This window comes from Pelobates fuscus, chromosome 7, assembly GCF_036172605.1.
Source record: "Pelobates fuscus isolate aPelFus1 chromosome 7, aPelFus1.pri, whole genome shotgun sequence".
Classification (NCBI taxonomy): Eukaryota; Metazoa; Chordata; class Amphibia; order Anura; family Pelobatidae; genus Pelobates; species Pelobates fuscus.
This window is the reverse complement of record NC_086323.1, coordinates 186,975,016-186,993,696: the sequence shown is the minus strand read 5'-3', so window position 1 is coordinate 186,993,696 and position 18,681 is coordinate 186,975,016. Positions and strand designations below refer to the sequence as shown.

At 40.7% G+C, this 18,681-nt stretch overlaps 1 protein-coding gene across 1 annotated transcript in view; it reads right to left on the bottom strand.

Moving 5' to 3' along the window:
- Nucleotides 1-18,681, bottom strand: part of STAB1 (stabilin 1) — a 426,801-nt gene that overhangs the window by 303,119 nt on the left and 105,001 nt on the right. The window contains exons 17-25 of the mRNA XM_063426973.1: nucleotides 16,801-16,881; nucleotides 15,683-15,841; nucleotides 14,531-14,587; nucleotides 14,362-14,445; nucleotides 13,143-13,229; nucleotides 12,144-12,255; nucleotides 10,972-11,158; nucleotides 6,644-6,737; nucleotides 50-208 (exon numbers count right to left, since the gene is read on the bottom strand). Coding sequence (XP_063283043.1) covers nucleotides 50-208; nucleotides 6,644-6,737; nucleotides 10,972-11,158; nucleotides 12,144-12,255; nucleotides 13,143-13,229; nucleotides 14,362-14,445; nucleotides 14,531-14,587; nucleotides 15,683-15,841; nucleotides 16,801-16,881 — 1,020 coding nt within the window. The remainder of the gene's footprint in view (nucleotides 1-49; nucleotides 209-6,643; nucleotides 6,738-10,971; nucleotides 11,159-12,143; nucleotides 12,256-13,142; nucleotides 13,230-14,361; nucleotides 14,446-14,530; nucleotides 14,588-15,682; nucleotides 15,842-16,800; nucleotides 16,882-18,681) is intronic.

The following is an 18,681-nucleotide window of genomic DNA, read 5'->3' as shown; positions in this document are numbered from 1 at the left end:
CAATATGAGCTTCACATTCTGTGTTGGTTTGTAGTGAATAAGAAATTACCTGTCCAGGTTGGGTAAAGATGCAGTCAGCATTAATGTGGCACCCCCCTCTGTTTTCCATTACACAGTTGTCTACAGGTGAGCACTCAACGCCATCTCCAATCCAACCAGGGTTACACTGACAGGATACAATGCCAGGACCAATATTTGTACATATAGCCTAATGAACAATAAAACACAGTTATAACATAATACATGTGTGTGCTAGGAAATAGATGGACTCTTTCAGTTAACATATACACTTTTGTGCATTGAGCTAGAACATAAATCTAGAGCCAAACATAAGTCTTTTAATTTTGCTTGTGCTCTGTGGCTCGTACCTTAAAGGGACATCACTTTCATTTTTTTTTTTAATTAACAATAGAGAGAGAAATAGAATGTGTAAGTAGGAGCTGATCCAGAAGGCTGGTGGATTAGCTCCAAAAGATCCCACTGCCACTCTCACAAAGGATGGGGAATAACCCACAAATAGTGTATGAAAATAACGGACTGGAAATGAAGTCCTAAATATGAGAGTGACAATAAAAAGGAAAGGGTGCCCTATCTTGAATAATTCTAAGGATGAAAAAATAGCGGGTAGATAAAATACAGTATGTGGGGATAAAAACACAAATATACAGCTTTGGGATGTCTAAGCATACCTTAGTCCGACTGCAGAAACACTCAGAGTGTCTAAAACTCAAATCAAATGTCGGGACCCTTGCTCAGCACATCCCTAGCATGTATACCAACAGCAAGTATAGCAGAGGTAAAGAAATAGGGAGGGAGGTGGAGGGGCCAGGCCCCAATAACCACAAACCAAAAGGCTTTAATAAGTCTATCCCTGTAGTACCTCGGCACAGCGGACTAACCAGTAATGCCTACCTGAACCAATCTCCCTGCCTGAAAATAAAAAACAAAAAAACTAGTGCATATTAAAATAATGTGCTACCAAGTGTAGTGAAGGAACAAACAAACAAACAAAAAATCAACAAGAAAACCCTTTTAAACAAATGTAAAAACCGAAATAAAAGGTTTGAAAAGTATGTAATAAATGTTTATAAACATACTTTAAACTTTGTCAGATTGCATTGTTGGGTATGTTTTTTTTTTGTTTTGTTTTTAATTCTTTATTTTTGTTGTGCTTAAGATGATACATACTCGTGCACTGCCCCAACAGCGGTGGCACAAGAATAAACATACAACGTATAACAATATAGGGCATTAGATAAGTCTGCACATTTTTTGTAATGGTAGGATTTGATGATGCATACAGTTGATATCCTATACGCTTGATGATAAACATTCTTGGCAATGCATGCACTAGCTATTGAATATGCTTAGCAACCATTACTCGTGATATTGATTATGCTGGACAACAAATACGCGTGGTAGTGATAGTAAATATGCTTGGCCACAGATACGCGTGGGAATGAAGTTGCGTAGTGGCACATAAGCGTAGGGTTGAGTATGCTTGGCACCATTTACGCGTCTATATTAAATATGCTTGATGACAGCTGTTCTAGATAGTGAATGTGTTCGGTAATATATACGCATGAAGTGCTAGGTTATCACCTAGAAAGAAAACAATAACAAAGGCAAAAGCTCCCTAGGAATTAAAGTAAAACATTATAACATAACTTAGGAGCATGTAAAAGACTCTCGCTGTATACCTGTCTAGCATATGAACATGACAGTCTGATCTTGGCTCCATTTTAAAGGTAAATTTGTGATTCGCTTAACGTAAACTGCACATAAAGCAAACATAATTGTGATGTACAAGGTTTAAACAGTTGAGTGTCATTCTAGGCTAGTTTGTCTAGTTTCTTGATGCTTTAGCTGTAACTGGCTCTGACATTGGCATTTAAATGGTTAGTACTATGTTTTAGGGAATATATGTTAAAACCACTATGGAAGCGGGGCACAATACACGTTTGTGGGGCACGAGTATATGATAAGAAAAAGGAACAGATAAATCGCCGGGTAGTCAGGCTTGTCAGTATAAAATCAGTAGGTGACAGGCTATCTCGGAACATGTCTAGTGGGCGTAATCAGGCGTTATCATGTTGGAAAAAGAATATTTTAAGAAGTGCAAAACCAAATAGAAATGAAAAAACAATGAAGAGCACGTAGGAGTTCAATGTTGTCCGCTAGGATAGGCCAAGGCAGCGGTGCCATCTGTGCCGGTGCCAGGAGACAGTCCGTGGCCTCTTACCCGTTCATCCAATGCCTTGTCTATGTGGTGATCGGAGGTCGCCTGGCAGTGGGTAAGTATCATTCGTGTGGGCTGTACAGCCGTCATCTCGTAGTGGGGAGCTGCCGGCATTCTAGTGGTCTTGTTAATTACAGTTCCAGGGATGGGTGAGTTGCAACAGTGAGCGCTGATCAATAGTGGTATTCGGGGTTAAATATGACATCCTCGCGTAACTTGCGGTGTGGCCCCAGTCGTTGGGAGCATAAAACATAGTTCAGGTAGGTTGTGATAGGCTGTGTAATGACTGTCTCGACTGCAGCTTGGGTTTGGTATGCTGGAAGTTCCATGTGCCTATGCCTGCCTTCGGGACCGGTGAGCCGTGCGGCCGCCTGTCGCAGGTCAGTTCAGGTGGTGATGGTAGCGTATGGGTCTGGTGTGAGGCCTTGTGGGACAAATGGGACAGTCCTGGTTGGGTCCCATCTGTGTCGCGGGGAAACTTGGCTCGTCTGGCTTTGTGGTTTGAGGGAGTCCATCGTTAGGCCTAGAGATTGTAAGAGTGGGACCGCGTCACTCGGTTCTCGTATCTGGTGTAAGTCAGTACCTTGTTGGACCGTTAGGGTGTGGGATGGTCGCCAGCGGTAGCTAAGGCCTCTTTGACGGATGAGAGTGGTCAGTGGTTGGAGGGATCTTCTCCAGGCTAGGGTGCCGTTGGAGAGGTCCGCGTAGAAGCTCAGAGCCCTGCCATCAAACTGCGGGGGCGTTTTGCCCCTTAGGGCGTCCAGTAGCGCCTTTTTGTCAGTGCTGCTCCGGAAAACAAGTATGGTGTCTCTGGTGGACCCGGCAGGCGCCTTAGGTGACTTGGGGACCCTGAATATGTTTTCTGGGTGGATGTTCTCTGCCTGTGCTGGCGGCAATATCGTTTTGAGCAAGCGGTTGATGACCTGTGGAAGGTCTGCCTCCGCTGTATTCTCTGGGAGCCCCCTTAGCTTTAGATTATTACGCCATCTGGCGTCTTCGTTCTCGGCCATGCGGTGTTCTTGAGAGCGTTGCAGTAGTTGGAGCTCCAGGACAGTGCTTTTGAGTTCTTTAATGTCCTCAGTATTTGTGTCGGTGAGGGTCTCCACTGTAGTTAGGCGGCTTGTTGCTCCCTTTAGGTCCCCCCTCAGCGCTGTGATCTCCTTGTGTATATCGTCGTGGTGATCCGCCAGCATCTGCCTGAGGATTGCCACTGTTACCGGTGCGGAGTCCTGAGTGGCGTTAGACGGTGGTGAGGGTCGTCCAGCTGTGTGGGTTGGTATATATTCCTCCCCTGAGAGGTCGTCGGAGAAGTCCGAACAACCTCCGTGTAGCGCCGCCATGTTAGCTTCGTTTGCGCCTCGGGCCTGCCGCCACATGTCTCCGATGGTGAGTCCTGGGTTGTTTTTCCCCAGGTTTTTTTTGGTGGTTTTGCGACCCATCTTGTTACGATGCGGGCCTGGGGCAGTTGCCGTGGTTCTGTAGCCGTTTAGGTGGGTTTTTGTCCGTTTTTGCTCGCTTGGGCCTCGGAGCTCCAGAAGAGTTCGACCGCTTGTTTCGGCTGTCAAGCTCCGCCCCCGAGCTATTGATTATTTGTGTTGGGTATGTTTTATAAGCTAGTTACACTTTATACGAATACACTTTAGCACAAGCACTCCACGTTTGAATTAGTGTAGGACCAACCAATATGATGATACTATGAAGTAGTGGTGGGCTTAACACAATATGGCCCTATGGTGGAACTGAATCCCCATATTAGTTTGCCGAGATGTGATTTTAAGCAGCCTTGTAAAACTGTAGTTTTATGTGTGCGCTGTTCCTTCTGTATAATGTATAAATTGTGGTCACTACGGCAGCACCATTCCTGCAAAATGCATGTTCCAGGTGTGCCCCCAGTTCCCTTTTTGTCTTTACTTTCTTTGTAATACTATTGATATGGATGACGCAGTGTAAAACTTAAAAGTAACACTGTCATTGAGAATTTTTGGCAAGAGAAATCAAACATCATTCAGTCATGCATGGTATATCAGGAAAGGGTAAATAGTAATTTGCATAACAACATGTTGGATAGGCTCAAGATATCATATAATATGTTAAACTATAATATGAAGAGTATTTTTCCGGAGTTCCCTGTACCCCAGCTGGGTACCTCTGCCATGGACCGCTTTCTAGCTGGAACCGGGGAAAACCTCAGCGCCTCTATCCCTGTCACTGTGGCTTTACAGGTGTCCTCCTGTAGCCTCTCCATCCTGGAACAGGATAGGGGACTAGCTCTATACCCTCCCTGGGACTGGACGACACACAGTCCTGGGAGCTGTAGTCATTACAGGAACTTTCACCTCCGAATCCTCCACGAGCTGGAACAAGGTGCTGAGCAGTGATTAGCGCTTTCCCCTCCCAGTAACTAGATGACACATAGTTCTAGGAGTACAACTGATTTTAATCAGCCAAACTCTGCTTTTTATGCACAGACTTCAGCATGGTGTCCCCACTGTAGTAAAAACAAGCCCGTCCCTGGAGTCTCTAAGCCTGGGCGATAATTAGATAAGACAGGTAAGCTAAATATCTCACAGGAACAGAGAGGAAAACACAAAAACATAAAATGTAAAAGTACCCCAAAACATCATAAAAATATATGGGTACCCCACAAAAAATACATCCCCAAATAGCCCTGATCTGAGTGCCCGAATTCTCCAAATAGTGCTCAGATCCATGCAGTGTAGGGGAAACGCCACCAGGTTAAAGTTCTGACCCTCCGCACACCTGGTCCTATGCCAAAAATAGTTCCGGGGCGTTTGTGTGCCTCTGTTGGTCAACTTTTGATAGCTCCAGCATCCGAAATATGGGGTGCTCCATCTGGCTCTCAGGTAGCATTTGTTCCCCTTAGTCTCAGGCACCTTGCTTCCAAAAATCGATCTCCTGGTGGGTTGCAAAGTGGTTCAAAATTCCAGACCAAGTTGTCCGGGAACTGCACGATCATCTCATACTGAATACAGTTACATAACATTCGCATCCAAATCCAACTGAGGTGACCGGGGACCCACAAAATCCTCATGCCAAAATTAGTTCCATAGCGGTCGCAGCCAAGTAGCGCTGAGGACCATTTGTGTGTTTGGTTCATGCAAACGGCCAGCAGGGAGCTAGCATTTGATTAAATTTGTAAGAAGGGAAAGTGCCGAACCAGGGGCACCCAGGGAAAGCTGCTAAAGGTGGCTGGGCAGGGTAACTCCGAAACGGTGTCTCCTTCTCCTCAGACGTCATTGCGAGGGAGCACCATGCATGCATTAGGCCTTCCTAGAGGAAAGCATTGCATCAATGCTTTCCTAGGGGGGTTTAGAAGACTGCATGCAAAGATTGAGATCTGGGGAATTTGTAATTGAACTCTTTGTCATGTTCTTCAAATCTGAACAAGTTTTGCAGTGTGGCAGGGTGCATTATCCTGCTAAAAGAGGTCACTGCCATCAGAGAACAATCTCTAGGTAGGTGGTACATGATATCCACATGAATGCCCTAAGCTAAGGTTTCCTAGCAGAACATTGACCAGAGTATAACACTGACTCTGCTGGCCTGCCTTCTTCCCATCGTGCATCCTGCTGACATCTTTTCTCCAGGTAAACTACACACATGCACCCAATCTACCTGATCTAAAAGAAAATGTGATTGATCAGATCTGGCAACCTTCTTCCACTGCTCCATGGTCCAGTTTTGACGCTCATGTCCACTTTGAAGGCACTTTTGGTGGTGGGGGGTCATCATGAACTCTCTGACTGGTATGTCACTCCCACATGCATCAATGAGCCTTGGGCGCTCATGACCCTGACATCAGTTCACCAGTAGTCCTTCCTTGCACCACTTTTGTTAGGTACTATTGACTGCATACCGAGAACACCCCACAAGACTGGCCTTTTTGAAGATGCTCTTACCCTGTCCTGTAGCTATTTGGACCTTGTCAAAGTTACTCAGATCTTTTTGCTTGCCCATTTTCCTTGAAAATTCAAGAACTGACTGTTCACTTTCTGCCTAATATATCCCACCCCTTGACAGTTACCAGTGTAATGATATAATCAATGTTATTCACTTCATGTGTCAATGGTTTCAATGTTGTGGATAATGAATGTATATATTGCTCAACAGAACGGGTAAGAGATTTGGGAGCACTGCTAGAGTTCAGCCAAGTTATTAACTCCTCACTCCATTGCACATGAGGGGAAAGTGGGTTAACACAATAATACAAAAAATCCCTCTCTGGTTCCCAGTTTTTTTTCTTCAGGAATGCCACATCATCACACTCTCCTTTTCTTATCTGTGTTGTTATTACATCCATTCTGTTATTCCATGTCTCCATAAATTTAGTTGCATTGTGATGCTTTCATATTATATTTTATTTCTGGTATTAGGAATACTTACATCTTCTGAACAGCCTCCTCGATCTGGCTTTCTGCAAAAATTAGCAGGTTGACAGGAGACACCATCTCCTTCATAACCAACATTGCACACACAACTGAAAAACATGGGTAGGCATATCAGATAGATTCCACAATGTTCTATGTTACATTTAACTTAACAAAAATATTGCTGCTCTATAATATTTCAGTTCTCTGTACTCAATAGTACATGCTCTAATTCCTGGTCAAAGGCTACCTATATTGAACATGCACAACACTAAACCTTAAATAGGTAATCAAATACCATATCATGGACCAATAAAATTATTATGCACATCTTAGTGTGCAAAGCATCTCACCAATTACGTAATGTAATGTGTAAAATAATAAAAACTATTGCTACCGTGCCTCATGTGCTGCTTGAATACATTTAGAGAGATATAGGGAAATATTTATCAAGTTAAATCAGGTATTATTCTGAGTGCAAAATGACAAATGCTGAGAGACCTTATCTTGCTCTTTGCCCCAGCATAGCACCTATTTTTGCCTTAAATGATTTGAAGTGATTTGAAATGGTCATCGCATCAACTAAATGCCAATGCTGGTAGAAATTACTCAGTATATGCAGTTCAACATGAACTGCAAGGGAAACTTAGCCTCCCCTCTTTCCCATCCTGTGTTTTCTCTCTCCTGCCTACTGCCAAAATAATATTATTTTTTTAAGCCTCCCTACTCCTTCACTCTATTCACAGGCTCAGAAGTTAAGTGTGCAATCTCAAAATTGAGACTGGGCTCAGCGCCTGGCCCAGATGGGTTAATCAATCAATATTAATCACTCTGTAAGAGGAGATTTCTAACTACCTGTCCCAAACATTAAATTAAATTAAGAAAGTAGGTCAAGCTCACCCGGAGCTGTTGGAAGCAAAAATAATTACAATTTCTAAAACAAATAAATCAACACCAGAATGCAGTGACTTTAGACCTATATCTCTGCTCAATGTGGATATAAAGATTTACGCTAAAATTTTAGGAGAGAGATTGAATCAATATATCCACAAATTGATCAATTTGGATCAAACTGGTTTTATTCAGGGGAGATTGGGCTCTGACAATATCAGGAAATTTTTAAATCTAATTTCAGTGATCAAATATAAAAAAATAGCAGCAATTTTCGTAGGACTCGACGCTGAGAACGCTTTCGACAGGGTGGATTGGGACTTTATGTTCCTCACCCTGTCAAAATATGGTCTAGGTGAATTTGCCGCCAAGGCGATAGCTGCATTATATTCTTCCCCGACTACTATTGTAATTGGTCAAAACTTTCTATCGGGGAGGTTTGGCATTTCAAATGGCACTAGGCAAGGTTGCCCATTATCCCCATTAGTTTTTGCCTTAATTATTGAACCACTGGCGAATGCGATTAGGGAATCGTCGGATATAACAGGAATAGAGCTAAACCAAAGGCACCATGTCATTTCCCTTTATGCGGATGACGTAATAATAACAATAGGAAATCCTGAAAAATGCTTAAAAGCTCTTCAACATATCATAAACAAGTACAGTGTAGTTTCCAATTATAAGTAAAGAAATCTGAAGCACTGTCGTTTAATATGGGGCAGTTTGAGAAAAATACATTAATTCAATTATATCCATTTAATTGGCAACACTCAATAACTCATTTAGGGATAAAACTCTTTGTTGAAATGAAAAGAATACTGACAGTTAACTATCAATTAGTTTACTCTAATATAATGCAAATCTTGGCTACATGGAAAAACCTTAATATCTCCTGGTCGGATAGAATAGCAGCGATTAAGATGACAATATTACCTAAAATCACCTATATCATGCGCTGCATACCCTGGCAGTGTCCCATTTATTTGCTTATCCATCAGAATAAAAGAATGCGAATTAAGATACCAATTATGGTTAAAAAATTCTCTAATAGAGGGTTAGCATACCCAGGCATTAAGAGATATCAGGAAGCTGCCCTCCTGGCACATATGCTGAGATAGGAGGAAGAGGAAAAGAACAGTAATTGGATGTCGATAGAAGCTTTTATTTTTTTTTTTAAACAAACACATCTGAACTCAATCTATCGAGATGATGTATCCGGCGTCCTAGTGCACAGTAAAGCTTCGACAACTTGGTATATTACTAAAAGTTGGTTGAAATTGAACTGTAAATACTCTCTGATCCCATTCCCAAGCCCTATTACTCCTATTTCTTGGCTTTGGGAAAATATTCATTCTCCCTTGCTTGAGAGGCGTTGGAAACTGGGTTGTAGACACTTAAAGGACTTATATGTTAACAATGAATTTCTTTCATTTGATTATCTACAATCTAATTTTAAAGTTCCTACTAGTTTATGGATGGAATATAACCAGCTGAAGTCTAAGATTTCATCCTCAAGTTATCATTCAAAAAGCAGTTTAGACAATTGACAGCTTGTGAAAAAATAATATGTTCAACAAACAAGAAGCATTTGCTGTCAAAATGTTGCAGTCTTTTAAGAGATAGGGAGTTGGATACTAAATCTCTAAGTATAAGAATTTGGGAAGAAGAATTAAGTCAATCCTGGCCCATAGAAGTATGGGTGGGAGCCTTTACCTTAATGGATAAATTATTTAAGCATGTTTCATATAGGGAAACGTTCTTTAAAATCTTAAATAGATGGTATGTAACTCCACTTAAACTTTGGAAAATAAAGAAAGATGATACATATAAATTATGCTGGAGAGGATGTAATCAAGTAGGTTCAGCAATGCACATGTGGTGGTCCTGCCCTTACATTCAAATCTACTGTCAGGAGGTAAAGCTTGGGTTATCTCGAATTGCAGGTAAAAATATTAACTTAACGCCAGAATTGGCTTTGTTCCACCTTTTACCTAGTCACTGTATGAAAGAATTAAAATCCCTTCTCCTTCAGAGTCTATCGATAGCGAAATGGATAATTGCTGCAAAATTGGAAAGGAGGAAAGCTCCCAAAGTGGTCAGAAGTGGAGAGGGTAATGCAGAGAAATAGAACATTAGAAAGAGAAGATGGGCACTTAGGCGCTTTTATAGATCCGAAGCATAGATGGGCACTCTGGGATTTGACCCTTGGATAAAACTCATTATAGTTACTCCTCTTCGTCAGCCCACCTCCCCTTTAGATCCTTGGAACAATGAATGTGGTATGTGTGTGATAGTTAAAGTATAGGTACCCAAAGATACCTCATGTGGTTTGTTTCATTCCTAGGGTTACATTTTTTTTTTTTATTTTTTTTTTAACTCTTATATATATTTATATAGCGTCTTCCTTTCTAGTATAGAAGATGGCTATATTTCAGCTTATCCTCCTTCTAGGGTATGGGCGTAAAAAGTGATTAAGATAGAGGCTTGGGGATTGTGTTTGATATAGGGGAAGTCGGTTAAGAGTTGGGATGAGGACAATATGTTGAGGTAGTTGATAGACATAGGGTATTACCTGTACTGTGTTATAATAGTATAGTAATATATTGTTAATTGAGAGGTCGATTGTTTTGTAAGTAAAAAAATAATAAAAAAAACACGATCTGCAAGGGAAACTTAGCCTCCCCTCTTTCCCATCCTGTGTTTTCTCTCTCCTGCCTACTGCCAAAATATTATTATTTTTTAAGCCTCCCTACTCCTTCACTCTATTCACAGGCTCAGAGTACGTGCATGCGCTCTAAGCCAGCAAAACGGATCCACTCACAATCATCTCTATGAGAAGCCTCTGATTGGACCTCACGTGGCTGCCCTGACATCACAAAGAGCCATGGACAGCAGCTTCACTCGTCACTGGAATCCAGGTAAGTTACAATGTTATTTTATACTTTTTGTGTGTTAAGGGGAAAGGAGATCTAAAGTATAATGCCCAGAGAATTATACTTTGAAAACAAAAACATTGCAAAAAAGGTTGGAGTAACTCTTCGCTAAATCTCCCCCAGCACACTTAGCAGACAATACAGAGACTCCCTGCCAACCGAGCTTTTAAAATTCTAAAGTCTCAATCTACATCACACTGCTGCAGTTTAAGTTGTACGTAAATAAATAAAATACAAAATAAAAATCCAATAAAAGGTGGTTGTTCAGAAAATAGCGGCAGAACAATCCCAGGAATTGATAATATTCTACAGCCTTGGGATAAACATATAACACTAGAAAACATCTGTTAACAATCTTGACTACAGTTACAACTTATTTGAAGGGTTAAGGGTGAATACTAGTAAAATTGGGTTCCTTCTGAATATATCAACAAAAATAAATAAATAAATCCTATTTTAATTAGCATAAAGTTTAGAGCTTTTTGCATAGAAAAGCTAAGCATGGAATTGGAGAATTAACCTTGTGCTGTTGTCAGTTGATTCACATGAAGCATTGATATGGCAAAATTGGGATAAATGTAACTCTCCACACGATTGGGATGTTTGGTCACAGAATCTTCCAGTGTACCCTGGCTTGCAGCGATAACCCTGACAAACGCCTCCGCTGCCTGGTCTGTTATCACACACCCCATGGACACATTTACAATCTGCAATTACAAAGGAAGAATGGAACATACTTTAGGTTTGGCTTATCGAAAACAAACTGTATTTCAATCGATACAATAATCAGGAAGATAGGAGAGATCGAAGAATTAGTAGGCAACAGTTACAAGCAGGGACAAAGAAGAAAGAAAATAACAGGAAATAATGGACTGATGACAAATTGGAAGAGAGGAAGCATGAGACAAGTCAGGGTAGGGGTGATCAAACAATAGATCCCCAAGGATTACAACTCCCATGATGCTTTGCCAACTTTAAGGAATATTATAGGGCTTTACTTATAATAGATATTCGTAATTAATAGCTACATCTGATCGTCTTTATTGGATCAGGATATAGCAATATTTTGAATAGTCATTAGAGGGTCTTGATAACCGTACCTCTCTAAAAAAAATCATTAATGGGTCAAGATATGGCTGTATCTCTTATAGTCATCAGTATCCCATTGTACAGCGCTACGGAATTTGCTGGCGCTATATAAATAATAATAAATCGTACACACATAGATACTGCAATATTTCCAATAGTCACTAGAGGGCCAGACATATACAGTTATATCTCTAACGGTACCTAATGGGCCAGGATACAGCTGTATCTCTAATTGTCACTAATGGGCCAGGATACAGCTATATCACTGATAGACACTAAAGGGATTTGTGGATGGGAATGCACAAATGCAATCTGTCACATAGTTACTCTCCCCCCACACACAAACATACATACATTCCAGACACACTCATACACCATACACCTTGCCTGGGCAGTGGAGAAGCAAGGGAGCCTAGGGCAGAGAAAAAAGGAAAGATGGGGCAGAGAAATAACATTTTGCCAATAAGAGGGGTACAATGTATGGATATGGGATGCAAAGTGGTACACTGGCCTATTGGATTAATAGTTAATAGTAGGTTATGATACATCTATAGCTTGAATGTGGATTTTAACTTTAAAAAGGTTTTGGCATTTTCTGTTTACCTTCTTCACAATACTCTCCATGTTTGTTTGGATTCGAGCAAATATGACAAGCGATTCCTTTGAACTGCTCAAAACATGTGCACTTGCCAGTTCCATGAATTCCATCAACGCACTGTATTGAAACAGCAGGGTAATACATTGCAGTTATCAGCATATTGTGAAAAGTATACCAAGTATGGATAAAGAGTAATTATTTGAAGCTTTATTTTTACGGTTACTAAAATGTTAATAAAAGTATACAACACAGGGTTTCTACAGTTACCAAGACATTGGAAACTAATGTCATTGTTATCAAAAAGAGAGGGTTTTTAAATTATGGAAGAAAATATGGGCATGGTTATTAAATTACAATAATCTGAAAATTGACCACGGAATACAAAAATGTAAGTTGAAATATCCAAGCTGGATATATAACGGAGTTGGAGAATTTACAAATTACGACAGAGGTAAGCAACCTATGGCACTCTTGTGTGGCCATAGCATGGGGTGAGGGGCAGTCCTCAATTTACTGCTCATACACTATATAACACAGGCTACATATTAAAAGAAACCTATGCACACATTTTTTTAAAAAAAAAATAGAATTGGCATGCAAGGGACTTCAAAGTCTTGTTTTGTTTTTGCACAGTGATGTTGTAAGGTGGCCTCCCCCTGGCCTACAATATGCAATTCTTTGGTGAATTCCTGGCTGTATTCAGTTTCCCTTATAAGCCTGCAAGTGACAGAAGAAAGCTTTATAGAAACTGGTGTCTTGTAGTTTAAATTTGGTGTCTTACAATGTGTGGATCTGAAGGAGGATTTTGCATTTGTCACACATTTTTTAGCTCATTCCGTTTATGAAGATTGTATTTGTGTCAATATGTTTATGGAAATTGCCATTAAAAAAAGTTATGGGGTTTCATGAATAACATCAAAAAAAAATAATAATAATTAATTGCAGCTAATACAATTTCATTATTTCTATAGACTAATATAACAATAAATATTGGAACAACTTACAACCCCTCTGCCATAGCATGGATTGGTAAATCCTGCTGGACACGGTAAGCAATTAGGTCCATAGAAGCCACTGCAACATCCAAATTCCTGAAACAGAAACACCCATTTATTAAAAGAGAGAATGGGGGGAGCAGTTTTATGAAACAAAGTTTTGATCAAGATGCAAAAAAAAACAAGTCCCTACAACACTGTAATTTCTATGAATGTCTCCTGTCTCATATCATTGCAGAAACGAGTACACACAGTGGGCCTAGAACAAGGGTCAGCAGGTATCAGGTCCAAAAATGCCCAAAAATCCAGTGACAAGCGACCAAAGGCTTAGGAGACTGCCATTGCCCTGCATTTTGTGGAAGTCTCTCTTGGCAAAATAGGCACCTAGGCACCTGCCTACATGTTCAGCCTACATGTGCCTAATCTGCCCAAATATTTGTTTTGGGGTTTTGGTGGCAAAGGGCTAGTATACCATTGTGTTTTTCTTGCAAAGCTACTTTGCACACACCGCAGTAATGCTGGCAGCAGAGATATGATGTCACCTGGTCCCGACATCACTTCAAGAATCACATATGTGTGTGTGTAAGTGAGTGAATGTGTGTGCTTGTAATGATTGGGTGATAATACACAGAGCAGATTTGTGCAGTCTGATAGCCCTAATTTCCAGGATACTGGGACATAGGTGTAGGAGTCACACTCCCAAGTGGTACCATCTGTCATAAAAAGCTAAAATAGCAGCCACCAAGGTGAAAGACAGGACTGGAACAGTCACAGGGCTGTTACAGTAAAGGCCTCCCCATATCCCCTATTCTACTCTAACACATTGCACCAAACAGAACTATAAACCTTATATTAACATGAAATACCTATACATCAACCCCGAGACTGACATGAATCCTTAATATTTCTTAATATAATGTATAATTTGTAATAATAAAATGTATAATAATAAAATGTTTAAACCGGTACAGTGTGCATTAGGGGAACATAAATGCCATATTTATAAACCATTAAACAGACTGGATGCTTGGTTAATGTTACACATCTGACTGTAATTAGGGGTTCTAAACAGACTCGACTAACTAGAAGTGATAGCAGATGGTCGACCCAGTAGTCAATTCCCTTCATTAAAATAGATCACAGTACAAATGTGTATCTCAATGCAGGACTCTTAAATATGCTGCTAGAATCCAAAATGTTTTCAGTTATTGACTCTTGCTGTACTTACCGTAATCGTACGATTGCAGTTTCTGGCACAGCCTAGAGTTGTATTATTAGCAGATCCAAGGCTGCATTCTCTATCTATTGTTCCCTGAATGTTGGAATACAAAACAAGAGATTGGGTATGTTTCTTGTTTGGTTAGTGATTTATAGTGACTTATATTGACATACTTTACCATATCAATAGTGTCATCGGGGCACGTTGAGATTAAATCACAAGCTGAGCATTCACCCTGAAAAAATATATATATTATTTTTAATAAAGCAATCCATTTTGCCAAACTTTATTTTGTAAATCTTATTAAACTGACTGGGAGTTTTTGTGTGGAATGCCAGTGTGTGTAATTTAACACAGCAAATGTGATGTCAGCGTGTGAAATATAAGCCATGGATGTATTTATCTGGTATGTCAATAAGTGCAGCAGCAAATGGACTGTTAGGGTAATGTAAACAAAATGGGTGCGCTGGGCAAATTTATTACAGAAAACAGGTTCCCCGCAGGTAATCCCAGCAGGGTTGACTCAGACCTTCATCCTTCTGAGGTAGATAAAATGAGTACCATTAAATTGGGTGATAGTAACAACCCCTGGATGTTGGGCTAAGGTAGCATCCCCAGGATGTACTTGGAAACCAGAGTAATCTGAATGTACCTTTCCTGGTTAAATACTTTGTTATTATTATTTCTGTGCCTGGCAGTGTGTATATGTGTGTTTGTCTGGGATGCACACTTGTATGTGTATTTTTGTTTGAGAATTTATATTGGTGTATGAGCGCGTGCATGTGTTTATTTGTGGGAATTTGTGGGTCTCTGTTAGTGGGTTTCTGTGTGAGTTCTGTTGTACATGTTTATTTGAGAATATTATGGAGGCCCAACCAGTGGCTTTGTAAAGGGCCCCAACTTTTCTAAAGTCGTTCTTGTTTATACGTAATTTGCTGCATTTGATTACTGGGCAATGAATAAGTTCTCAAAAATAATAAAGACCACCCATTAACATTGGGGGAATAATATTTACCTAGATAGGGCTGTGTGTAGAAATTACCAGGGTTTCTTTCAGAAAAAATAAGATCAGGCCAAGTTGTATGCTTAGCCTGACTAGGTCACATGCACTAATTTGACAACATTGCACAAACAGCCTGAAAAGCAGCATTCTGGCTGCTTGATTGACAGTTAACATACTATACAAATTTATTTTCAATAATACAAAGAAGTGGGAGTAATTAGAATGACCCTTCAAATGTATAATTAAGTCAATAGGTAAAAAAAAAATATATATATATATATATATATATATATATATATATATATTTCATAAGATAATGAAACTAACCTTAATAATTTCATAGTGTGTTTCATTGCAGCGATGAGGTAGAATTGGCAGTATACTTTTTGGCATTAAAATTCCATCCAAAGTGTGAATGACTCCATTAGAAGCAATTATATCACTGCGGTCAATTGGTATTCCAGATTCTCCCAGTAAAATTCTCCCCTGTTTAAAGACAAAAAACAATGCATGTTGAACTTTCCTGGGTTATTTACCCCCTGCTAGAGTTGTCAACTGGTCCTGCATCCTGTGCGGTTCTGCTTTTTTTCTCAGTTTTTTGTTTTGTTTTACAACTGTCAAATTGTATATTATAAAGACATTGAAGAGAGTATACAGAAAACACATTGATGTTGGTAAACTTACAGATAAACTCATTAGAAAGTAGAATATACAAATACTAAAAAAATAGAATTACTTAAACTAATCTTTCTTTATATAAAATCAATATAAATGTGTGGATCTAAATGATACAATGTAAAACACATGAGCATAAATGTGTGACTCAATCTATTGTGTAGACCCTCTCGTGCTGCCAAAACAGCTCTGATGCATCAAGGCATGGATTCCACAAGACTTCTGAATCTGTTTTGTGGTATTTGACACCATTAGTAGTAGATCCTTTAAGTCCTGCAAGTTGCGAGGTGGGGCCTACTTGGATCAGATATGTTGTTCCCACACATCCAACAGATGCTCAAATGGAATGAAATGTGGGCAATGCTGGTGAGATGGCTCAGTGGGCTAATGCATCAACACTTGAATCTGTTCAACTCTTTGTCGCAGGTCCATATCCTGGCAGGGTCAACTCAGCCCTTTATCCTTCCCAGGACGTACTTGAAAACCAGAGCAATCTGAATGTACCTTTCCTGGTTAAATACTTTGTTATTATTATTAATTTGGAAGCCAAGGCAACATCTGGAACTCATTGTCATGTTCCTCAAACATATGAACAATTTTGCAGTGTGCATAATGCTGCTGAAAGAGGGCACTTCCACTGCATCAGGGAACAATACATTAAACTTTATAATAAGTTATATATATATATATTTTTTTTTTTTGCAAATATAGTAGTATAGTACATAATAGAATGTGCTTGATTATTAAAAATAAGTACTTGACATACTTACATTTGCAGTGATGTTAATTTTTATCATCTCATTGGCAGAAGTTAAAATGTGAGGCATTGTGAGGAGTTTATCTATAGTGACCTGAAACATAATGTAAGATTGTTGAGACATGTGTATACAGTTACAGAGGGAATTTCCATTTACAAGACTATAACATGTGTCTCGCCAAGTGTTGTATTTCCTCCCACCCAGCCCTACATGTGTCTCATTCCCCCCAGCCTCTCCATGTTTCTCATCCTCGCCACAAGCCTCTCCATGTGTCTCACCCTCCATGTTTCTCATCCTCAACACAAGCCTCTCCATTTGTCTCACCCTCCTTCTCTCCATGTGTCTCTCACCCCTCCACTCAAACCCCTCCATGTGTCTCTCTCTCTCACCCCTCCCCTGCAGTTTCTCCATGTGTCTCGACCCTCCCTGCGGCCCCTCCATGTGTCTCCCCCCTCCCTGCGGACCCTCCATGTGTCTCTCTCCTAAATCCCCTGTGGCTTCAACATTTGTCTCTCTCCCCCCTTCCCCTTGCAGCCCCTCCATTAGTCTCTTCCCCTGCCCTCCAGCACCTCCATGTGTCTCTCTCCCTTTCTGCAACCAATCCATGTATCTCTTCCCCTCCTCCCCTTGCAGCCCCTCCATTTGTCTCTTCCCCCTCCCCTCCAGCACCTCCATGTGTCTCTCTCCCTTTCTGCAACCAATCCATGTGTCTCTTCCCCCTCCTCCCCTGCAGCCCCTCCACTTGTCTCTCACACCTTTCCCCTCCAGCTCCTCCATATGTCTCTCTCCCCTCTCCCCTGCAGCCCTTCCATTTGTTTCTCTCCCCCTTCCCATCCATGTTTCTCCCCCCCTATGGTACCTGCTCACTGCAGTAAAAGTACCCATCTGACAGGAACTGCTCTCTCAATGAGCTCTTCCTGTTAGACAGCTCGTCCACGGTATACACAGCAGCAGGAGGGGAGCAGCAAAGCACAGTGCTTCCCCTCCTGCTGGTCAGCCTGTGATCCTATGCCCGGGCTGGTGCTGCAGTGCACAGGTCCTAAAGGTATGCCAGTGCCCCCCTGGATGACCGGATGTTCTGAAGTCTAATGTACTGCAGGATTGAAACAACAGGCAGTAATTGTGCAGGGCCTTGTCCATCCTATCACTGTCTTGGTCTGTGCCTTGGCTTGTGGCCTACACTGTCAGTGCTTTCCAGGCCTGGATTGGTCATGGTAATATTTCCTGGTGGACTTAAAGAGTCTGGGGCAGACCGGCTGACAGACTATAAGTATGTATGGTGTCCTACCTCCCCTGACTGTGATTGACACAGCCTGCATAAAAACAAAATGTTTTCAATCAGATGTAACCTTTTAAACGTTCTCATCTCCTGCTCTGTAAATTGAGCTTCAATTACTTACTGCAGGGTCTAGTACTCTATTAGCAGAGCAGGGGATACGACATAATTAAACAGAATTTGCAATAATGTGTCTAGGAAGGCTGTGTAAGTCACATGACTAGAGCTGCATTGATTTAACTCCTTAATGGCTGGGAATTGAGCAGTTAGACTGCAGGGGTATGATCTATACACCGAAATTGTTTCATTAAGCTAAAGTTGTTTTGATGACTATAGTGTCCCTTTAAAGCATGTGTTAATCTACATTGGGGACCATAGATGTGTAGGAATCCTGGGGATCTTTAGAAATTATGTTCATGTCACGTTCATAAAATTTGCAGAATTATTTGTTGTTATAACTACTGACTCCAGCAACCTCTACCTAGCGCTCCCATTTATTCCAAACAATGTGTGAGTAGGACCATCAACACAGATCTGTGAGTTCTGAAAAAATATACAAAACAAATAAAAAAAATACTTTTTTCCCTGACCAAAATATACTCTACAGACAGGAGCAT